Source organism: Saccostrea cucullata, unplaced genomic scaffold (assembly GCF_032062105.1).
Source record: "Saccostrea cucullata isolate Sc308-1 unplaced genomic scaffold, CSIRO_AGI_Scuc_v1 ctg10924, whole genome shotgun sequence".
Taxonomy (NCBI): Eukaryota; Metazoa; Mollusca; class Bivalvia; order Ostreida; family Ostreidae; genus Saccostrea; species Saccostrea cuccullata.
In genome coordinates, this window is record NW_026922676.1 from 1 (window position 1) to 19,843 (window position 19,843).

General features: G+C 33.6%; 3 protein-coding genes across 3 annotated transcripts; all 3 read right to left on the bottom strand.

Moving 5' to 3' along the window:
- Positions 1-3,567: 3,567 nt before the first annotated feature.
- Positions 3,568-5,013, bottom strand: LOC134262200 (uncharacterized). Its single transcript, XM_062744586.1, has 5 exons — positions 4,784-5,013; positions 4,520-4,616; positions 4,288-4,419; positions 3,916-3,980; positions 3,568-3,774 (listed from the first exon to the last, which is right to left on the bottom strand). The coding sequence occupies exons 1-5, from the start codon at positions 4,880-4,882 to the stop codon at positions 3,568-3,570; spliced, it is 600 nt and encodes a 199-aa protein (XP_062600570.1). The 5' UTR covers positions 4,883-5,013.
- Positions 5,014-7,151: 2,138 nt separating this feature from the next.
- On the bottom strand, positions 7,152-13,513 carry LOC134262199 (gastrula zinc finger protein XlCGF48.2-like). Its single transcript, XM_062744585.1, has 2 exons — positions 13,425-13,513; positions 7,152-10,607 (listed from the first exon to the last, which is right to left on the bottom strand). Exon 2 carries the CDS (start codon positions 10,580-10,582, stop codon positions 7,157-7,159), a length of 3,426 nt encoding a protein of 1,141 aa, XP_062600569.1. The 5' UTR covers positions 10,583-10,607; positions 13,425-13,513; the 3' UTR covers positions 7,152-7,156.
- A 1,702-nt stretch (positions 13,514-15,215) lies between these two features.
- Positions 15,216-17,251, bottom strand: LOC134262198 (temptin-like). Its single transcript, XM_062744584.1, has 3 exons — positions 16,965-17,251; positions 16,415-16,637; positions 15,216-15,416 (listed from the first exon to the last, which is right to left on the bottom strand). The coding sequence occupies exons 1-3, from the start codon at positions 17,139-17,141 to the stop codon at positions 15,361-15,363; spliced, it is 456 nt and encodes a 151-aa protein (XP_062600568.1). The 5' UTR covers positions 17,142-17,251; the 3' UTR covers positions 15,216-15,360.
- Positions 17,252-19,843: the final 2,592 nt, after the last annotated feature.

A 19,843-nucleotide genomic window follows, 5' to 3' on the forward strand; every position in this document is an offset into this window, starting at 1 on the left:
ATATTGTAGAAAAGAAGGATGTTTATGTGTAATGACTGTTTTGCTTTGTGTTACTGCTTGACAATACAGTTTGAATTTAAATGTTCAATATGAATTAAAAGAAACTACAGTATAATATGGTTAAAAATGCCAGGGAAAGACAATTTTGGTTTGTTATTACCCAAAAGGACCCTGTCAGTTTATGAAATCTGATAGGCATACAATTGAATATATTTTAAAGTCACAAGAAATTTTCATCACTTCGCTGTAAGCATCATTCATTATAAGTAGAGACATAAAAAACAGAGATTCGCAACTGTTTGAGTCAGGCACAATCTTATGTTCACCATCATTTAATTTTTCAAATCTTGTACAACTTAAATCACATAAAACTCTTGGTCAGCCAATTATCGCTGCAATTTTGTTGACTTTCAATCATTGACCTCTTTAATTTTCCTAGTTTACTTTTAAAAATCAATAAAACTTTACAAATCATACACCCATATATAATAGAATTAATATTAATTTCAATTTAGATAGAAATGCAAGACCAATGAAGGGTTAATCTTAGGATAATACCAGGACCATCACATATTTCAGTAAACAAACACATTAATGGCAGAGTTGCCTTTGTTATTTATGTCTCTGTTATAAGCCTGTATGCTATCAGTGTGTTTTTACTGAATTATGCCAATTTTTAAACCATAGAATTTATACAAATTGTTTCAACAGAGAGAAAAAACATACAATGTAAATGGGATTGATTGAGTCTCATTTTTTTTAAATAGAGGTTTGTTAAGATATATCTTATAATTTGGTGCTGGGGTGGAGTAATAAGGAACAACAGATAAATTGCAATTCTGTAGCTCGCTGGTCTGGAAAAAATTTGACGTTCATCCATTTTTTTCCTCGGACAGACCAGCGAAAGATCTGCTGTTATCAACAGACGAAATCCGTCTTCTTCAGCTCTGCTATTGAAAATCTTCTAAATAAGATGGTTACCTTTCGTGTCTCTTCTTCTTATGGCGATGTTTTTCTTTCGATTTTCTTTTTGCTACCCATTTTTCGATTTTTTCTTCAAAATTCGTATGTCTATCGTCAAACAGGAACTTCATAAGTGAATACTAAATCGGGGGTCAAAAACGTGTCAATACATTTTATCCGGATTTTGTGCCTTAATTCTTATTCATACAGAAATGTGACTTCATAACATTTTTTATGCCACTGAACAAATTTACCTCTTTTTAAAACATCTAATAATTTTTTTTAAAAAAATGAATTCAAATTTGATTTAACATAGGTTGATTTTTTTTTATGCTGAAGGCTAGGTCATTGGTTTAGCGATGGTTCAACTTCAAAATATTATGTTTAAAAACTTATTTATACACAGCCAATTTTAAAGTATTTTACTCATTTTACAAATTTCATGAAATTTTCAGTTATGCAAGCGTCCCGATTAATTGCATGAGAAATACATTTCAATTTTTTTTTTAATGTAAAATAGTGGATTGATTTCTTTGGGCGATATACAAATATACAGAGATAAAAAAAAGAGGGGGGGGGTCAAAATTTGCAACAATTTCAGTACAAAAATCAGAATACATTTGTACGTTCATCAATCAAGTTGTATTATATATAATTTAATTTTTTCATATTTGACAAACAATGCTGAAGAATGAAATATTACTGCATGAATTTCGAACCTGTTTCAACGTTTTTTAATTCCAACATTTCAGGGTTTTCAATTCATGTTTCTGTCCTTTGAATTTTATATCATATTTTGTACATACTACATCGAATCGATTTTTGGACATGCATATATAGTCTCTGTAAGGAGATAATGATATTTACCTTTATAGTAGTTGAAGTGTATTAATTTAATTGTCATTTTGAAAATCATTTTCAATGCTGTACACAAAGTAGAGGACGTTTTTGAATTTTAACAACTTCTGCCCGATCCCTTTGTTTTAGCGACTTAACAATAAAAATATATTCAAACCAAACTCTTTGACTTTCAGTTTACCGATACTTGTGAAATTAAGTCAGGTCTTGTCTCGTCACAAGGAATACACCTGTGACATATGAAAGCTTTAGCCCCAACCAGTCAAAAGTTATGCGCAACGCTGGCATTCCACATGTTGATTTACTCTGTCACATCAACCCTCGCAATAAGCTGCCACACAGGGGCATCACTGTATCATAAACACATCTTGTTCTTTATGTAATATTTTAAACCTCAATGTGTAGAAATTCCCGGATATTTATTCTGACTTCGACAACGTAAAGTTCTTTGGGTGATATCCACTACGTGTATTTAATACCTTAACTATTAATCACCCCTTTCGAATTCTTTCTTTTCCGGAGACTGACAAACAAAATTGAATCAATGCTTCTTTGAGATGTTTGCTTATAAGAATTAACATTTTAGCACTACTTGTGCACGGAATACATACGTACAACTGCCACTGTCAACCGCGCAGACTGCCATCTCCACGTGTTGACTACTACTGCTCACAGATGAAAATTTACACGTTTTTCACATACATTATTTTCTTTATAAATACGCATTATTTTTGTAAGAGCACACAAGAAAACAAAAACGAAGAAAGATCTACTCCAGAATGAACCTTTTTTTTAAATCTGTAACATCGATTATAAATACAAAGCTGAGTTGACTAAATGGAAGTGAACATAACACATTTGAAGATAAAAAAATAAATTTATTCCAAAAATATCAAAAATAATGAGTAAAGGTCACTTTAAAGATCATTATCGATAATGAAAATATCAGAGAATTTTTGCCGAATGAGAAAAAAAAGAAGGGAAATGTGACTAAAACGCCACTATCAAAAAATAGCTACAAAAGTGATGAAAAATGTGACTATAACGCCACTATCAAATAATAACTACAAAAGTGATGAGAAATGTGACTAAAACGCCACTATCAAATAATAACAAAAAAGTGATGAGAAATGTGACTAAAACGCCACTATCAAATAATAACAAAAAAGTGATGATAAATGCGACTAAAACGCCACTATCAAATAATAACAAAAAAGTGATTATGATGTTGATGATGAAGACGCTATATAGTCACATCCAAAGTAATGGACTTGTGGAATATGCATCAATCAGTGCTGTGGCTTGACCCTTCATAGGCGTCGGAACCAGGGGGGCTAGGGGGGCTTAGCCCCCCCACTTTTTTCCAAATATATACTTAGTATAGACATTGAACATATCTTCGTAAGTTTAGCCCCCCCCCCCACTTTCCACAGATACGTCTTAGTATAGGTTGAAATTGGGAAAAATGTTGGTGTTTGGAAGAAAAATTTCGTTACTGGAGTTCGAACCTAGCCCCCCCCCTCCCCCCCACGAAATAGGATTTTCGTGTTTGGGAAATAGATATTTCCTTTTCTTTTTTTCTTTTTTTTGCTTGTCAGGTTTTTTTGGAGGTACAAAAAATTTTTTTCTTATACTTAGCCCCCCCACTTTAAATTTGCTTCCGACGCCAATGCCCTTCATTAACAGAGTTTTAGCTGCAGTCATTCAGATATCACTGGTCTGCTGTAACACACAGAACTCTTGATTTCAGTTAACGTCCTGAAACTTGGCCATAAAAAAGTCATCAGGGTCACCCTGTCCAAAGAATTTCCTCAACCGTGTCCCTATTCTCTCAAACAAGCCTGATCTTCTGAATTGAAATGTTTGGTCTAACTGCCGTGTCTTGGCAGGATCAGTGGTGTTCTTAGCCAAGAAGTCTTTCGTTTTGATCAGTTGGTTTTGAAATCGTTTTATCTGTGATAAGAAGAAATCAATATGAAAACATTTTGAAGAAGAGTGTTATGGAATCTTTTTTTTAAGTTGAATGACAAAAACGGTACATGAAGTATGTAATGCCAAAGCAGAGTGTTCCTGGAATGGTTAGTATGTACCTACATTGAAAATGACCTCCTCACTGTCTTCTAGAATTCGGAGGTATCTTTCGGCTGCTTTGTCTTTACCTAATGAAACAAAAAATCCTTGATTAGAGCAATTCAGATTGACGAATTTCTAAAATAGGGATAATTTGAACAGTTTAGCTATCCATGTTCAAAGAGCAATTTAAGATATGCTAAAAACGCCAAGAGATTCACAAAAAAGAATTTAGATACATTTTTCAGCCATGAACTATTACTCAGAAAGAAAAAATGGAATTCTGACGATTTTAAAGAACTCTACATTAACTCGAAAGTCCTCTAACACTTTGGTCCAAAACCAGAAAGAAACCATAACTTAGTTTTATAAGACATAACTGACAAAATAACTTACCACTTTTGGTTAGATACAGAATATGCTGTGTCCACATTCTTTGAAGTGTACGTAAATCTGTCTCTGTAATCATGTTCTTTTTCAAAGCTTCCATGAACAGATAGGCAAATACTATGTACTTCTTCTGTTCTTCTGATAAATAAAAAGACATTTTATAATAATTGTGATACAGACAATCAACTTTATCAATTAGAACAAAAAAAGAAAATGTTAAATTTTATCATTGTCTTACCGGCAATGTCTTTCCTGTTTGAAAATGAAAATCCACCATCTTTACTCGCAGTTTCTTTTCCGTAGAGAAAAATTAGAATTTCTAGAATGTGCTGTCTCTGGAATAATGAAAAATAATAATTAGGAAGTCAGGTATATGTTTTTAAATTTCATTGCATGTAACTTCAATTTACGTTGTTTGTATGCTGTAAATTAGTTTATGAAGCTATTTCTTAAGGTTTGTTCAACAGTACACAACAATCAAATTAAAAAAAAAGATGCTTACAACTGGAGTCATAGTCCGTGTGTTTGTCCTTGATAAATACTGAAGCAGGCTTGTCCTAAGACGCTGTTCCATAGTCTTACTTCCCAATTTCTCCATCATAGCAAACGAAATAGATATCACGATTTACAACGTGTGTTATTTTCTTGCTGAACGACGAAAGAGTGGTTCGCAACCATTATGACGTCAGTGTACTATGATGTGTTTTCATTGTGACGTCATTAATGCAAGTAAAATTGAATACGGTCTTCGATACGGAAAAATGTAAAACATATGATTCAAGCAGATTTTTCCCCCAAACATATTTACGTCCACCAGACTTTTGAAAATAGTACATATATTGATAAATACTAATTGCATGAAAAAGTATTGCAACTATAACTTCCGAGTACATTATATTTATTAGGAATTAATATAGCAGTTGACAATAAAATGAATATTTAAAAAAATTAAGTTTTAATCAAGGTGAAATATGATTCTACATTTTGCTTCTAATTTGAAATCGGAGCCCACCAGAAAAATGGCTCTTTTATTTTAAACCAGGTAATAAAAACTGCTTTTTAGATTGTTTTTTTTTTTTAAGAAAAGAGTAGGGAATTATCGCAGTCGCGGATCTAGAAATAAAAAAAAGGGAGGGGGGGGGTTGAAGAGGGATAGAGTTATTATAACGTACGTTTTACATATATGTTTGTGATTATTAAATACATGTAACCGAATAGGATACAGGGTGGAGTGTGGTTTTAAGGTTGGGAGGTTCATCAACCTGGGTAAAAAATTCTTGTATGAATGACCTGAAAGTTTTTTTTTAAAGAGAAGAAAATCTCTGAACCAAAAAATCCTAATTTGTAAAGGGAGTGGGGGTTTCATTTTGTTTTCACAAACAAATTTCTTTATATATTACAACATTAGCCTTTTACTGAACATTTTCCATAGTAAAAATACAACAAAAATTTGGGACTTTCTCCTTTCCCACTCATTTTCATAAATCCAAGTGCCGCATTGAATACATTCACCTTTATGCTGCAGTAATATGCAAAATATCATTTTATTTTTACTTTATTTTAACCCCACCCCCCTTTCACCTTTTTGGTTTTACAGGAATGACACAATGAATATGATAACAAAAATGGAAGTACTCTTTAAGAGAGAATTTCATTTAAGTCAATGAAGAAGTCTTCAATCAGACAGCAATAAAAGACACGTAGTTAGTGAAGCCACTACAACATCGTGTAGAATCCTACATCTATCAAAAACACATCCAAGTATCAGCTACATCACAAAAAATTCATATTAAGAAGATGTACGAGAATCGAACCCAGGACCCCTAAATCACTAGTCAGATGCTCTACCTATGTGCTACCCAGGCTGATATCCACAGCCCAAACTATCAATGTTAAGAGGGCAAGCAGATAAATTAGTAACACATTTTGTTTTCCTCCTTTTAATTAAATAAAATTAAGACATTAGACTGACACAAGTATTTAAAATTCAAATATACCTGGATAATTTTCAGACATAGCTTGCATGTTTATATATTACAAATAAATTATATATCAATCTACATTTATTTCAATCAATTACAGAAAAAAAAATTAAATGCAATCTTTTACTTTGAGCTTTTCATTATTTCTCTTCAAATTTTGATCCAAGCTTATAAATATTTTAAAACAGCAAATTATTGTTTACATAATTTGTATGCTGCTACAAGTAACTAAAAATCATTAAATGGTAGAAAATGATCACCCTCAAATGATCTTATACAATATTTTAAAACAACAAATTATTGTTATACATAATTTTCTTATTAAAATCAACAATCATACACCTTGTATAATAAAAATGTTTTGCCTCAAATATTAAGAAAAGACAATTCAAAGAGGCACAATAAAAAAATATTCAGATAAATAATTGAATTATTCATCAGTAAAGTACCCTCAACTGCTTGCGTTTTTTGATGAAAACATGTACATAATACAATATTTCATCAAACGGTGGGGTCATCGGTCAGTAATTCGTAGTTAAAAGCAAGGATGTCTCCAACGATGCCTCACATCGCTCCTCATCGGCAATCAATCATTAACGCATCAAGGTTCGGCCGATGTATGAGAAATATCAAAATTCTGGTATTAAAATCAACAATCATACACCTTGTTCGAAATAATAAAATTATGAGCGATTTTACATCGGGCGATTATCCTGGAAAAATGATTAGCAATGCTTCGCTGAACCCTTGTAAGTCAAACGCAATTTTTCTCATAAAAGGCATTGATTACATCATATGCACAAGAGTGACTGACTGTAAGGAATAAAAAAATATCCAGATAAATAATTGCTATCGGCCGGGAAATGTGACCTAGGCATAACCAGTTAATGGAATTAATCATCAGTTACAAACAAGAACATAGCACCATCTTCATCATAACTTGTCTCCAGTTTTCCTGCAGTGGTTCTTAGATCAACATCACCATTATCCTCACAGTCACTTACTTCACTAGCAGATTTTTCTGGATTATCAATTTCTATCTGAAAGTCATAGCCAGACTTGGACATCCCACCCAGACTGATGCGAGTGTTTTTGTGCATTAGAAGATGTTTTTGGAGGTAGTGTTTTCTGGAGAATTCACAGTTGCACAAGTGACACACGTAAGGTTTCCTCCCCAAATGAGTCGCTACATGGCGATCATAATCAGATTTATATGGATACACTTTGTTGCAGACCTCACATACATGAGGATGTCCACCATTATGCTGAAACCTATGCATGGAATATTCTCGTCTGGCACTGAATGAAATCTTGCACTCCTTGCAGTAGAATTTACTGTTGATTATTTTTTGACCGTCATCTGTGTAAATGGGTCTCTCCATTTCCTTGAAATTTTCAAATTCTTTTTCAGTTTCTGTGGCACTTTTCCCTGGTGAGCTTGAATTTGGCTCCAAGCTCTGAACAATGCTTTCTATGGAAGGTTCCAAAGTTTTCATGATGCTGTCAACAGAGTCTTTCTCTCCAGATTCATTGCTCTCTTCTCTTTTGTGGATTGTTAAGTGATCTACCAATGCATTGCGTCTTTTGAAGGACTTGAAGCAGATATGACACTTGTAGGGTCTTTCATCTGAATGTGTGGCTTCATGTCTTACAAGGTCAGACTTGCATGGGAAAGCTTTACCACAAGAATTACAAGTGTGTGGAATTTCTCCTCTGTGTTTTAGGCGATGAATTCTGTACAGTGTTACTTTATCAAAGATTTCATTACAAATGTTGCACACATATTTCCTTAACTTCATATCTGAAAATTCCTGAATCTCCATTTCTTCATTGGTTGGGTCATCCTTTGTATATTTAAGAACTATGTCCTGTGCCTCTTTTGTTTCTTTTATCTCATCATGACGCGCCATGTGAGCCAGAAATCTAGACCTGGTATGGAACCCCTTGTCACATAACTGACATCTGTGAGGATACATGCCAGTGTGGATTCGAGTGTGCTCTTTCAGATTCGATGGGCGATTAAAAGCCTTTCCACAATATTCACATTTGAATTTTCTATTCCCATCCTGCCTGATAGTTGAAGGCTTTATGACAAATTTTTCGGGATACTGTTTATCAGACAATATCTGCTGCCCGGAATGTAAAGCTTTGTGAACATCAAAGTCCTCTATCTTCTCAAATACAGCCTTACATATAGGACACATAAATTTGTCATTTATCACATTTTTTCCACGGTTTCTTACTTGCTTGCGTACTCTACTTTTGGTGATTCTTTTTGGAATTTTCGGTGAAGTATCTTCTTTGGAAAGATTGTCTTCTTTCTGTAAGACTGGTGGAGAATCCTCACAATCTTCATTCCACTCTTCAAATTCCGAATCGTCTGCTTCCTTTTTAGGTGATAAAACAGGAGGTATGTCTTCATTTTCTAAGTCAGTTGATTCTTGTGACATTGAGGAAGCATTCAATGACAGATCAGGGGGTGTGTCTTCATATTCTGGATCAAACAGTTCCTGTTTAACAAAGGAAATATTTTTGTCTTCTGAATCTTCAGCATCACAACCATTTTTATTGAACAAGTGTCCATCCTCACTAGAAGCCTCTTCCTTTATTGGAATATCCATTGTTGAAATAATAGGTACTGGATTTTTGACATCATCAGTAGAAACCGATGGTTCATCACCATATTCAGGATCAAGGGTTTCCTGCTTGATAAACAAGCTTGTTGTTGCCTCACTCCCACTATTATTCTCAGTATCTAGTCTACTAGTGTCAGAATCAAATGTATAAAAATCTGAATCATGAAGTTCTTTTTTGATCTCATTGTCATAACTTGTTTCTTCATTTTTGTAAGCAGTGTCAAAGTTTGGATCAATGAAAACATTGAAAGACTCTCCATCATCAGATTTTGAGGCATGTTGTTTGTCAGTTTTCCTTCTTTTCATAGCTTCAGATGGAATGCATTCTTTCCCAAATGCTTCACCCAAAGAGGTGTCAATCTGCTCAGACTTTCTTTTTGTATGGCTATAAAAATCATTTGTTGGAGATTTTACATGCATTTCAGAAGTTGTGCTATATCCTTCTTGTACATTTTTCAATGGAACAGACATAGGAAATGTCTTCCCATTTAATAAAGAAACTAATGTCTTATGGGATGCCCCATGCTTTGAAATACTTTGATTTTCTGCAGAATCATTTGCTTGTTTAAAGTTTTCCTGGAAAGCTGAGTGGCTCTTGTTGAATGAAGAAGTCTGATTCAACAGAGAAACAGAATACACCTTCTTCTCTTCTGCCAGTTTTTTCTCTGTTGCAGAGGCCATTGGAACGATGCTCTTCACTGAAGGATCAACTTTTGGCATATTTGGAATGCATGCTTCTGTTTGTTTCTTCAGCAAAGGAAAAAGTTTATTGTGACATTCATCAGTCAAACTCACTAGTGAAGCAAGGTTCTCATCTATGCTTAATGCAGGTAATGCTCGGTCTTTCTTATTTACAGTGGCAGCTGAATTACATGTATCATTTGATGTAGATGTCGGTGAGTTTGCTACCAAAGACGAATCCTTGCTGGGTTTCTTGAGAATTGATGTCCACGCTTTGGTTTTGTCTAGCTTGTCCAGAACTTTGGTATCACTATTCATAATAAATGAAGCACCCATTTTATCTAAAGTGGCTTCTGGATTGGAAGTTGCATTTGATGTAGATGTTGATAAGTTTCCTGGCAAAATAGTACTACTGGGTTTCTTGAGAATCGAAATCCAACATTGGGTTTTGCCTTCAGTAAGTTTGCTTTCACGTTTATCAGAAGAATAAGCTTCTGTGCTATCATTTCTGTTTGCAGATTGATTTGATGTTCTGTGACTTTGCAGGCTATTACATACGTCACCTTCTGCTTTACTTTCCACAAGTTTGTCATCTTCATTTAAATTTCTGCACTCAAGGCTTTGGATTGCTGGTTTTACATCCTCATTTTGAACTGGATGTTCCGTTTCTAGATATTCTGATTTTAAAGTTTGATTAGGTATCACATTTAGCATGTCATCATAGTATTCATTTGTAGCCAATTCACGTGTCTTTGGTGAATTTTCAATTGAGTTTTTGTCCTCTGTATTCTGTTTGTCAACAAGCGAGAACTGTTGAACAGGTGGTTCCTCAGTTGATGATCTTTGTTTATCAAGAAGTGAAACAAGTTTGGTGCTGGATTGTACCCCAAAGCCTGATCCAACCCTGAAGGAATCATCTGCCCACTGTACTTTGATTTTGCTGTTCTTTTCTGGGTTGCCTAATATTATTGTTCTTGGAAAGTCTTCCTCCTCAGCCTCCATAGTTGTTCTGATCTTGCACCCCTGTCTTAAAGTGACAAAAAGAAACTATTACAATGTAAACAAGTTTGAAGACTATGGTATAATTTCCATAAGAATGGTAATTTTTGCAGTGAAAGCAATAAAAATTGTCCTTGCTTGACCTTAAGGACTCATTTAAAGTGGACACGGATGCATTGTTTACATTTTAATTTTTTATGTTTATTAAAAAATAACTTCAGTTTAATGAATGGAATTGATAAATTATCTTAGAACTCAATGAGAGCAATATTCTTTATTACATCACATCAATATCTGTGTTTCTTAATTGTTCATGTTTACATTTTGGTAGCTAAACACAGTTTCGTATAAAATCCAGGGGGTTTTTCCCAGAGAGAAGCAGCTGGGTAGGGATTTTTTAATGTCTAGATTGCATCATTTTTGTTTTTATTCACATAAATAACTTATCTTAATATTTAAAGAAAAAAATGTGCATTCAGTTTCCGGTTTTCACATTGCAGAACAAATCACTTTCATAGGTGGAAAATGTATGAAAGCACACTAAAAGAAAAAACTTGTTCTGTGAAATGCATACAATTATTTTGTCTGATTTTTTCTGTTTTTGTTGAGCAGGGGGGTTAAAAATGCATAGGTTTTTATTTCAGGTGTCAAATACCCCCTAGTAGTAATTGATGAATGTATTTACTGGATATTTACAAAATTCACAATTTTATCTTTCCATTTTGCAGAAGTCTATTAACAAGCCTCCATTTTAATAGGGGTCACTTGTTATAAATATTAACTACATAAAACTGTGTTTTGTGTGATGTCCCACATTTATTTGCATGTAAGTTCATAGAAAATTGCTTTATTTGTTTTAATTTATGTAGTTAACCATACAATATAATCTCAAGTTGACACTGTGTAAGGCATAATGCCTATTAGATACATGTTCCATAGAATTTATACATATGATAAGGATTCAGGGGCTAAAGTTGTTATTTCACATTATGACGCAACTGCATTGTGACATCAAAGTGTGACGTCATGTCAAAAATGGAACCTTCGCAAGGTCATGACCTTCAATTTAATTGATCGCAAATGAGAATAATCTTCTGTATAGATATAAGTGACATAGAACTATTGAGTATGTAGTTAGGGTGACACTCCAGAAAATTTCTGATTTAAGAAGTGACTATTTCCAATTAGACCCCCCCCCCCCTTGTTTATACAGAAACTAGCAATATCTGTAAAAATTGTTTGGCAGCTTTTCAAAAAATTTATAATGTAACATTTTATTGATATTCAAATACTGTATATTTCATACTTTGTGTTTTTTAAATTGAAAAAAATATTATTGTGTATGATTCAGGTTTATTTCTCTTGAAGTCCTGTTTTATGGTCGACCTGGTAGACATGTAATACTAAATTTACAATTACTTGCCCATTTCTACCAAATTCAACAATATGCACCAAAAGCTATGCACCTAAATACAAAAAATGAATTGCAAGAAAAAATTATTTCCTTTAAGGTAGCTAAACACAGTTTCGTATAAAATAATTCCCAGAGAGAAGCATGCTGGGTAGGGATTTTCCTGCTCTAGATATCATTTTTGTTTTCATTCACATATAGAATCTTATCTTAATATTTAAAGAAAAAAACCAACTTTTTAATAAGGGGAGATAACTCCCAAAACATCCGGTTTTATTGCAGAATTGCATGAAATTAGCAGGTAATTAGCTCTTTCATGAGGTGGAAAATGTACCCTGAAAGCACACTAAAAGAAAACCTTTTGTTTGAAATGCATACAACTTATTTTGTCTGATTTTTTCTGTTTTTGTTGAGCAGGGGGGTTAAAAATGCATAGGTGCACTGAAAATGGATGCATAAACAACCCAATATCCCCCATATTTCAGGTGTCAAATACCCCCTAGTAGTAATTGATGAATGTATTATAGTTCATATTTACAAAATTCACAATTTTATCTTTGAATGCATGTTGAACTCATCTGGAAACAACGTCATACATAAAACTCATGGAAAAATCCCTCTTGGAAAAATATCTTTTTCTGTGTGCATAATGCTATTAATTGCAATCAAAGTTCTGAAAGTTTTTGGGCTATTGTGACATCAAAGTGTGACGTCATGTCAAAAAGTTCCAGTTGGAAGCTTCGCAAGGTCATGACCTTCAATTTAATTGATCGCAAATGAGAATATGAATGAAATGAACAAAGAAGTCCAGTTCTGATTTAAGACAGTTAACACAATAATAGGTCGGTAATTATTCAGCACAATGTGAAGTAATCATACTCAGTCATGCCTCACCGCGCCCAATAGATAGGACAGTTAACCAAACAATGGAATTACATGTTTTGCTCTAAATTGTCCAAAAGCAGCAATGTATGAACTAACTCTGCTTTGAATTGTTTTTTGAAGCCTCCCTAGTATAAATATCAATAGTCATTTAATTGCGATTTTTTGTCTCTTTCATGTAAATAAAAAGAAAACTTTGAAATGAAAACTTACCTTGAAAATGCTAAACAACCCAATATATATTTCAGGTGTCAAATACCCCCTAGTAAATTGATGAATGTATTATAGTTGGATATTTACAAAATTCACAATTTTATCTTTCCATTGAGGTAGATAAACAAAGCTACGTAAGTAATTCTACCTACGTAGCTAAATCTAGTGATTGTACTGGACCTGTGTAATGCAATTGCTTTGTAAAACTTCCTCCTACGATTTTAGAGAATAAAGGGTTACTAATATAATATTTGAAGCAGCAAAGAAGATAGCAATTAAGGGATCAATCTTGAAGGTTTTTCCCCAAATCTATTTTTTATTTATAAATTAAAAATTTACCCTGATATAGACGAGGAATTGTGCACAGAGTCCAAGAGGGAAAGAAAAATTATGGAATGGTTGTTGGCATAATACAGACAGGAAATGAAAGTTGCGTCGATAAATACTAAGTTTCGTTTGATCGGAAATAATATTTCCGCAAAATGAATCGGACTGAAAAATTTAATTACAAATGACTTTTTAAGACCGCAGAACATTAACTGACAAGATTGGAAACATGCAGATTGCGTCATTTCTGTCTATTACAATCAAAACATTTGCTGATAGACAATGGAATGGGCGGGTACAATTCGATGCGGACGGCCGAGAAAACATTGGATTGAAATTCTAGCCAAGTTTGAAATTAATTTTCATTAATTTTCATATTTCCAATCTTGCTAATCAAAAGTTAATATTCCACGGTCTTAATTTTCCCCTAAAACATGTATTGAAATGAACAAAAGAAGAAGGTCAAGACAGGGAGTAATAGGTCCCTGGTCAAGATAAGACAATATTCCATTACGTTACAATGTCGATACCCAAGTTTTGTTTGAACAGGCTTTTTTCGATGTAACTAATTGAGTAAAATAAGAAAATCGAATAGCATCTTAACTTAAGGTTAACTTAACCATATCTCGAATACCTTAAAATGCAAAATCCTTTTTAAACTTAAAAAAATATTAAATTAAACCCAAGGGAAACCAGAGTAAAGTAAATTCGGGAAAACGCAAAGATAGGTAATTAGATAATCCATTCCATTCCATCCTTTGAAAAACACTTATTTTTAAAATGTATCTACGATTTACGACTTTGTATTAAAACACTGAATACAAGAAAACATTGTTCAACCAACAATTGCAAAATCCAGGTTGGGTCTTTAAAAGACTCTCAATACAGACCATACAGTGAAAATTAATTAATTCTTTAAAGAATTTCTCCCCCATCCCGTATATATTTAACAGACAAGTTAATTATATGAATGGTAAGAAAGAGTGCCTTTTCCTTATATTCATGGTCCTCTGATCTGGGACTCTGGCACGTGGTAAGGTGCGTTCAGTTGACACATATATCAAAATGTATCAATTCTTATTTATAAAATCTGGATCGATTTTCTACAATACAAGCTAAGTCCTGGACTTCTCCATAACAGAAAAATATCATGGCATTTTGGTCAAGGATTCTAAAGTTGGGCTCTAAAGATCATGTAGTGAAAGGCACACGATAAGTCTTTGTTCCTGGCCATGGGTTTTAAAAAAACTAAACTAAAATGCAAAAGTTATGTAGCGAATATAAGACTGTCTAACAGTCTAAATCTAGATAATTTTCTGAGTCCATCCTGATTTTTGGTGATTCTGGTGATTTTGGGGAACCAGGGGAACGGCATGACCCCCCCCCCCTAATTTTGCCAACATATAATGTATTATAAAAACATAGCTACTATATGTTCGTGCCCCCTCAATAAAAACGTCTGGTAACTTTTTTTTTCTTTTACTTTTCAAAGAATTTTGGGTAGTTGATAGTGCCCCACAATAGAAAATAATTATACTTTTTATGGCTGTGACCCCACCCCCCCTCCCCCACCCCCGAAAACTGAAATCGCTTCCTATGGGCATGTGTACTATATTCAGGTGCTTGTTACAGAACATGCTCCTCTTGTTTAAAATTTTCCATTTAAGAGAGTAAAGTTTTAATGGTGTAACATAGAATTTTAAAAAGGCATTAATCATGACAATACGGACAATATATCGATCAATCAGTAGAAAACCTGCTTTATAATTGCATATTCTATAAATAGATAACATCAATCATAAGTAATTTTGCATGATTTATTTGTTAAACCCAATTCATTCCCCTTCATCATAAATTTATTCACATATACAACATAGATAACGATAAATTAAAAATAAGAACAGTATACATTTGTAATGTCCTTGTTGCAATTTTTATTTCCCACAAACTAACAGCCACATGGAAAGTTGGGTCGACACCTACCAGTGTTTTGGTCGCAAAAACCTGAAAAATATTAAAATATATATTGTAACCAAAGATCAGTCTGAAAATATTAATTCAAGATCCTATCAAAATGCTTTCTATATGCTTTATATTCAGAATCATAATAATTCACTGCATTCCGTTCGTCACTTTTTTTTTACGATTATGAATTAAACAGTCCGATGTCAAAACACAATTTCCCTCCCACTTAGTTAGCAGGGAAGACTTTCCTAAATACCGGTATCAGTGACCATTCAAATGTAGGGATGTTTGAGCTTTTTTGAGGGAGTTTAATTTGATTAATTAGAGCTCTTTGCTTGCAAAAAATAATAAAATAAATAAATATATACATTCCGACGTGATTTGTAGTTGTATAATGTTTTCCATGAATTGGGAATATATATTATAAACATGCAAGTTCAGAAACCCTATAACTCATTTTACTTACTAAAGGCAAAAGGCCAACTAACAACTAAATTGTATGACAAACGAGAAGACTCACAACTTCCCTTATTCATGTAATAATATCCTGCTATCACCTGCATATGGTATTTATTGGTTAATCAAGGGCATGCCCCAAGTTGAAGTACTGCCAATTTTTAAACTGAGGCATGCCATTGACAAACAAGTTGATGTAACAGGTGTTTAAAATCAACAATGTCAGCATTATGTAAATTCTATGGTCTTGTTAGCAAATGTAACCCTTTATTGCTTCTTAAGGACAGATGATACAAACAAAAAATGGATGCCTGGATTGGTATATATTTTTTTTACTTTCATTGCAAATAATAAATTTCTAGAATAACATGACCTAAGTAGTTATTTTCAAAATTTTTGACAAAAGATTGCATCATATGACCTTAATTTTGCTAACTTGTCTCATACTAATTGTCAAGCCTTTGTTTTAATGCTTGACTTCGAAATATCAATATACTAGTATAAAGCTCCCGGCGTGTGATGTGATTTTTATCTTTAAAGTTTTTCATTTGGATCATATTTTCTGAATCAATTTTTTATACCTGGATGTCCAGTTGGGTTTGTCAGCAACTTGCTCTCCTTCAGAAAAACGACCATTTCATTGAATGTCCTTGTCATGTGAGAAGAGTCAATGAAATGACAGAGTGTTGGCAGGTCGTATTTCGTGGTGTTCAGACCCAGTTCTATTCCGTTACTAACACCATCGCCGTCAGAATCAGCTAAGCATAACTCCTTTGTAAACAAGCGACGACTTGCTTGAAAATCCTGTAATTAAGGTACATTATAATTTCTAATTTCTTGAAATTAAGGAACTTATTTTTGAAACATTTATTTTATTTAATTTATTTTTCATTTTTAGTTAAAGACGGAGGACACAGTATATAATTATATTCAATGAAAGTGTTTTTATTGAAAATAAATACTTACACATACTAGTACGCTGGTTTTTTTTTTAAATAAAAAGTTAATGTATTTCATTAACTCAATGATATTTTTAAGTTACTATATTAGAATATTTTCAACGGATAAAAATTAAAACTTTTTAAGATAAAAAATCTTATTGGGTCGACCAGATTGAAAAATAATACTCACTCTACCAAAGGCGTTGAGAGCGGTAGATGAAGGTGTGGTGTGTCCCACCCGGCTCCAGGAGCGCCCGGGGCAGCACGGGTGTGGGACACGGTCCCCGTTCAAAATGAGTTCCTTATATCGTGGGTAGAAGTGGGCAACTGTCACTAATAAACACAATATAAAAAGCTTGAAAAACATGTCGTCTGCTTAGGTGGCAAAGAAAGAATAAAAGTGAGATCCGTTTTTGAAAATGGAAAAAAAAACATATCCGTCTGTCAAAATGTAATGACGCTATTTCTTTGATGAGGTTTTTCCTTCGCCTGTCAGTGTAAAATGATTGTTTATTGTCCCATACATAGACTTCTCTTTATTTTAACCATTGTACATGTGTTGATTTCTAATTATTTTAAAAGTTCTAATAATGAAAAGGAAGAACCTACATTATATATAGGTATGAAGCTTAAAATAAACCCATGTGCTTTTCTTAAATTTACATTAACATAAAGTTAGTCGGCAACGACTAACCTTAAGGAGTTTTATGCAAGCCTTTCAAATTTTATAAAGGGATAATGATGTAGATGCCAGTATTATTCCATATTTCAAATCATCCTGGGTATAAAGAGGAACGAATGATTTCGAAGAACACTGTTTTCAAAATGTAAATGATAATAAATATTTTAAGCAGAACATATAGGTAAATTGTCTGATGAAAGATGAAAAAAGGTGAAGATAAAAAACAGAGACCGATGAAAAATCTATAATCGATACAAATTTGTGAAAAGGTCATAAAATACAGAATCCTGGAAGTTCCAGAAGTGGGATCAGGTGCCTAGAAAGAGTAAGCATCCCCTGTTGATCGGTCAAGTGAGCCCTAGTACTCACTGATCAAGCAGAGGAACATTCACTTAAAAGATACCGTTTTATTAATTATCGTAATTAGGTGTTTCATAGAAACATCTTGATAAAAGATGTCAATTAACATTATACACGGAAATACCGGTATTCTGAATGTGACGGATTTTCCTCTGTAATAAGTATAAATCTCGTAACCGCGACCTTTTTCAACTTACCAAGAGGTAATGTCCGAGGCAGATGACAGCTTATCTGATTTTGACAATGCTAATCACTCTAGTCGTATAACGGACTATTTTGTCATCAAGGAACGATAAAAAAAAAAAAAACGGTTTAACGAGACCAGAACAATTAATTAACGCAAATGGTGAATAATAATTCTCACCTGTATAAGGTGTATGGGGCTTAATTGAGGAACCTTTATTTTAATCATTTAGCATGGGTCACAAAAGTTGGATCACGAGATCTGTTCTTTCTAATTTTACCTTCACAGTAGTAAACTTTAACGAAAGTTTTTGTTTTGCGAAAATCAATGAAACAGGCAATGCGTCACCATATTGTTTTTTCAGTCATTATTTTCAATTGAATTATTCTACGTTTAAGAGATACAACTCCGACCGCAGCTGGACGAAGTTTTTCTGCATGTGTATGTAAAGTTGTAATTAAGTAATGGAGTGACAAATTAACTTTATTAACTGATGTACATACCAAATTAATATTGCTCTAATCAATTTTAATTAATGAGAGCAAGTATCAATTTGTTGCAAGCATCATATCAACTATGGAGAGCAACAACTGATTTGATGCGGGCATTGTTTAAGTTATTGACAAAGAAGTTGATAAAGCAAAGAATATCAGCAGTCTCGTTTTAGTTGATCTTTTCGTAAGTTCTATGGTCAATATAATGACCTTGTCAACAAAAAGAATTTATCATTAAATGCTGACTGATGCTGACTAATTGTAAGGCCATTATTTTCACACTGAGTTGTCCACGGATTTGTTTCGTTATTTCTCGATCATGACAAGGAGCACACGGCGGGTGTGGCCAGTCGGCGGGAATGCTAACTCCTCCATTATTTTTACACTGAGTTGTCCACGGATTTGTTTCGTTATTTCTCGATCATGACAAGGAGCACACGGCGAGTGTGGCCAGTCGGCGGGAATGCTAACTCCTCCATTGCACCTGATCCTACCTCTGATCTTTTGGAGGTCCATGATTGCTCCGCTCCTGATTTTATGTTGTTTAATGGGCTTAATGAAGACTAAAGAAGACATATTATTCTGAGGAACAATAACAAAAATTATATTTTGTGGATGATAACCAAAAATTAATAAGTTCATTAAAATAAATACAATTATCAAAAAAACTTGCGTTTATCACCTTCATCCATTTAATTGTGGGAGTAGTCATGAATGAATTCCCATCCCCGATGACGATATAAAACAATATACAATGTATACTTTACTCTCTAATTGTTTAAAATACATATGTGTTTTTTCCCCAGAGATAAAGCACGACCTTGTTTTAATCCAAATTGCTGTGGGTATACTTGCTCATCGGACAGGAAGTAGGTCTCAATGGAAATGGTTCATATCTTAAGACCGCGATCATTACTAGTTTTTGACCTTTGTTTCTACTTTTATTGCCAAGTTAGACGATAAGACACTTTGAGAATGTTTGATCTTTGCGTTGTGGGCGCAGGTTTTATTGGACGCCGCAGCCAAACATGCTCTAAGTTTTAATGTCTCTTGATTGGCCCGGATGAGCCCGACGGGTGAGTACAAGCAGGTATCAATTATGGAACCTTTTTAGCATATATTTTATATTAAATAAAGAAGATGAAATTCAAGTTAAATTCTTTTGGCCGGAACATCACGCAGCTGATTCAATTTTTAAAAACACAATACAAATGTACTATAAGAAGCAAGAAGAACACAAACAAAATTCAGAATATAAAAAGAAAACAAAACACATTTCCTTTCTCAGAAACGCTCCGAAGATTCGCCAAGGGACAAAATGGTGGACATTACGATGAGGGGGAAAAAGA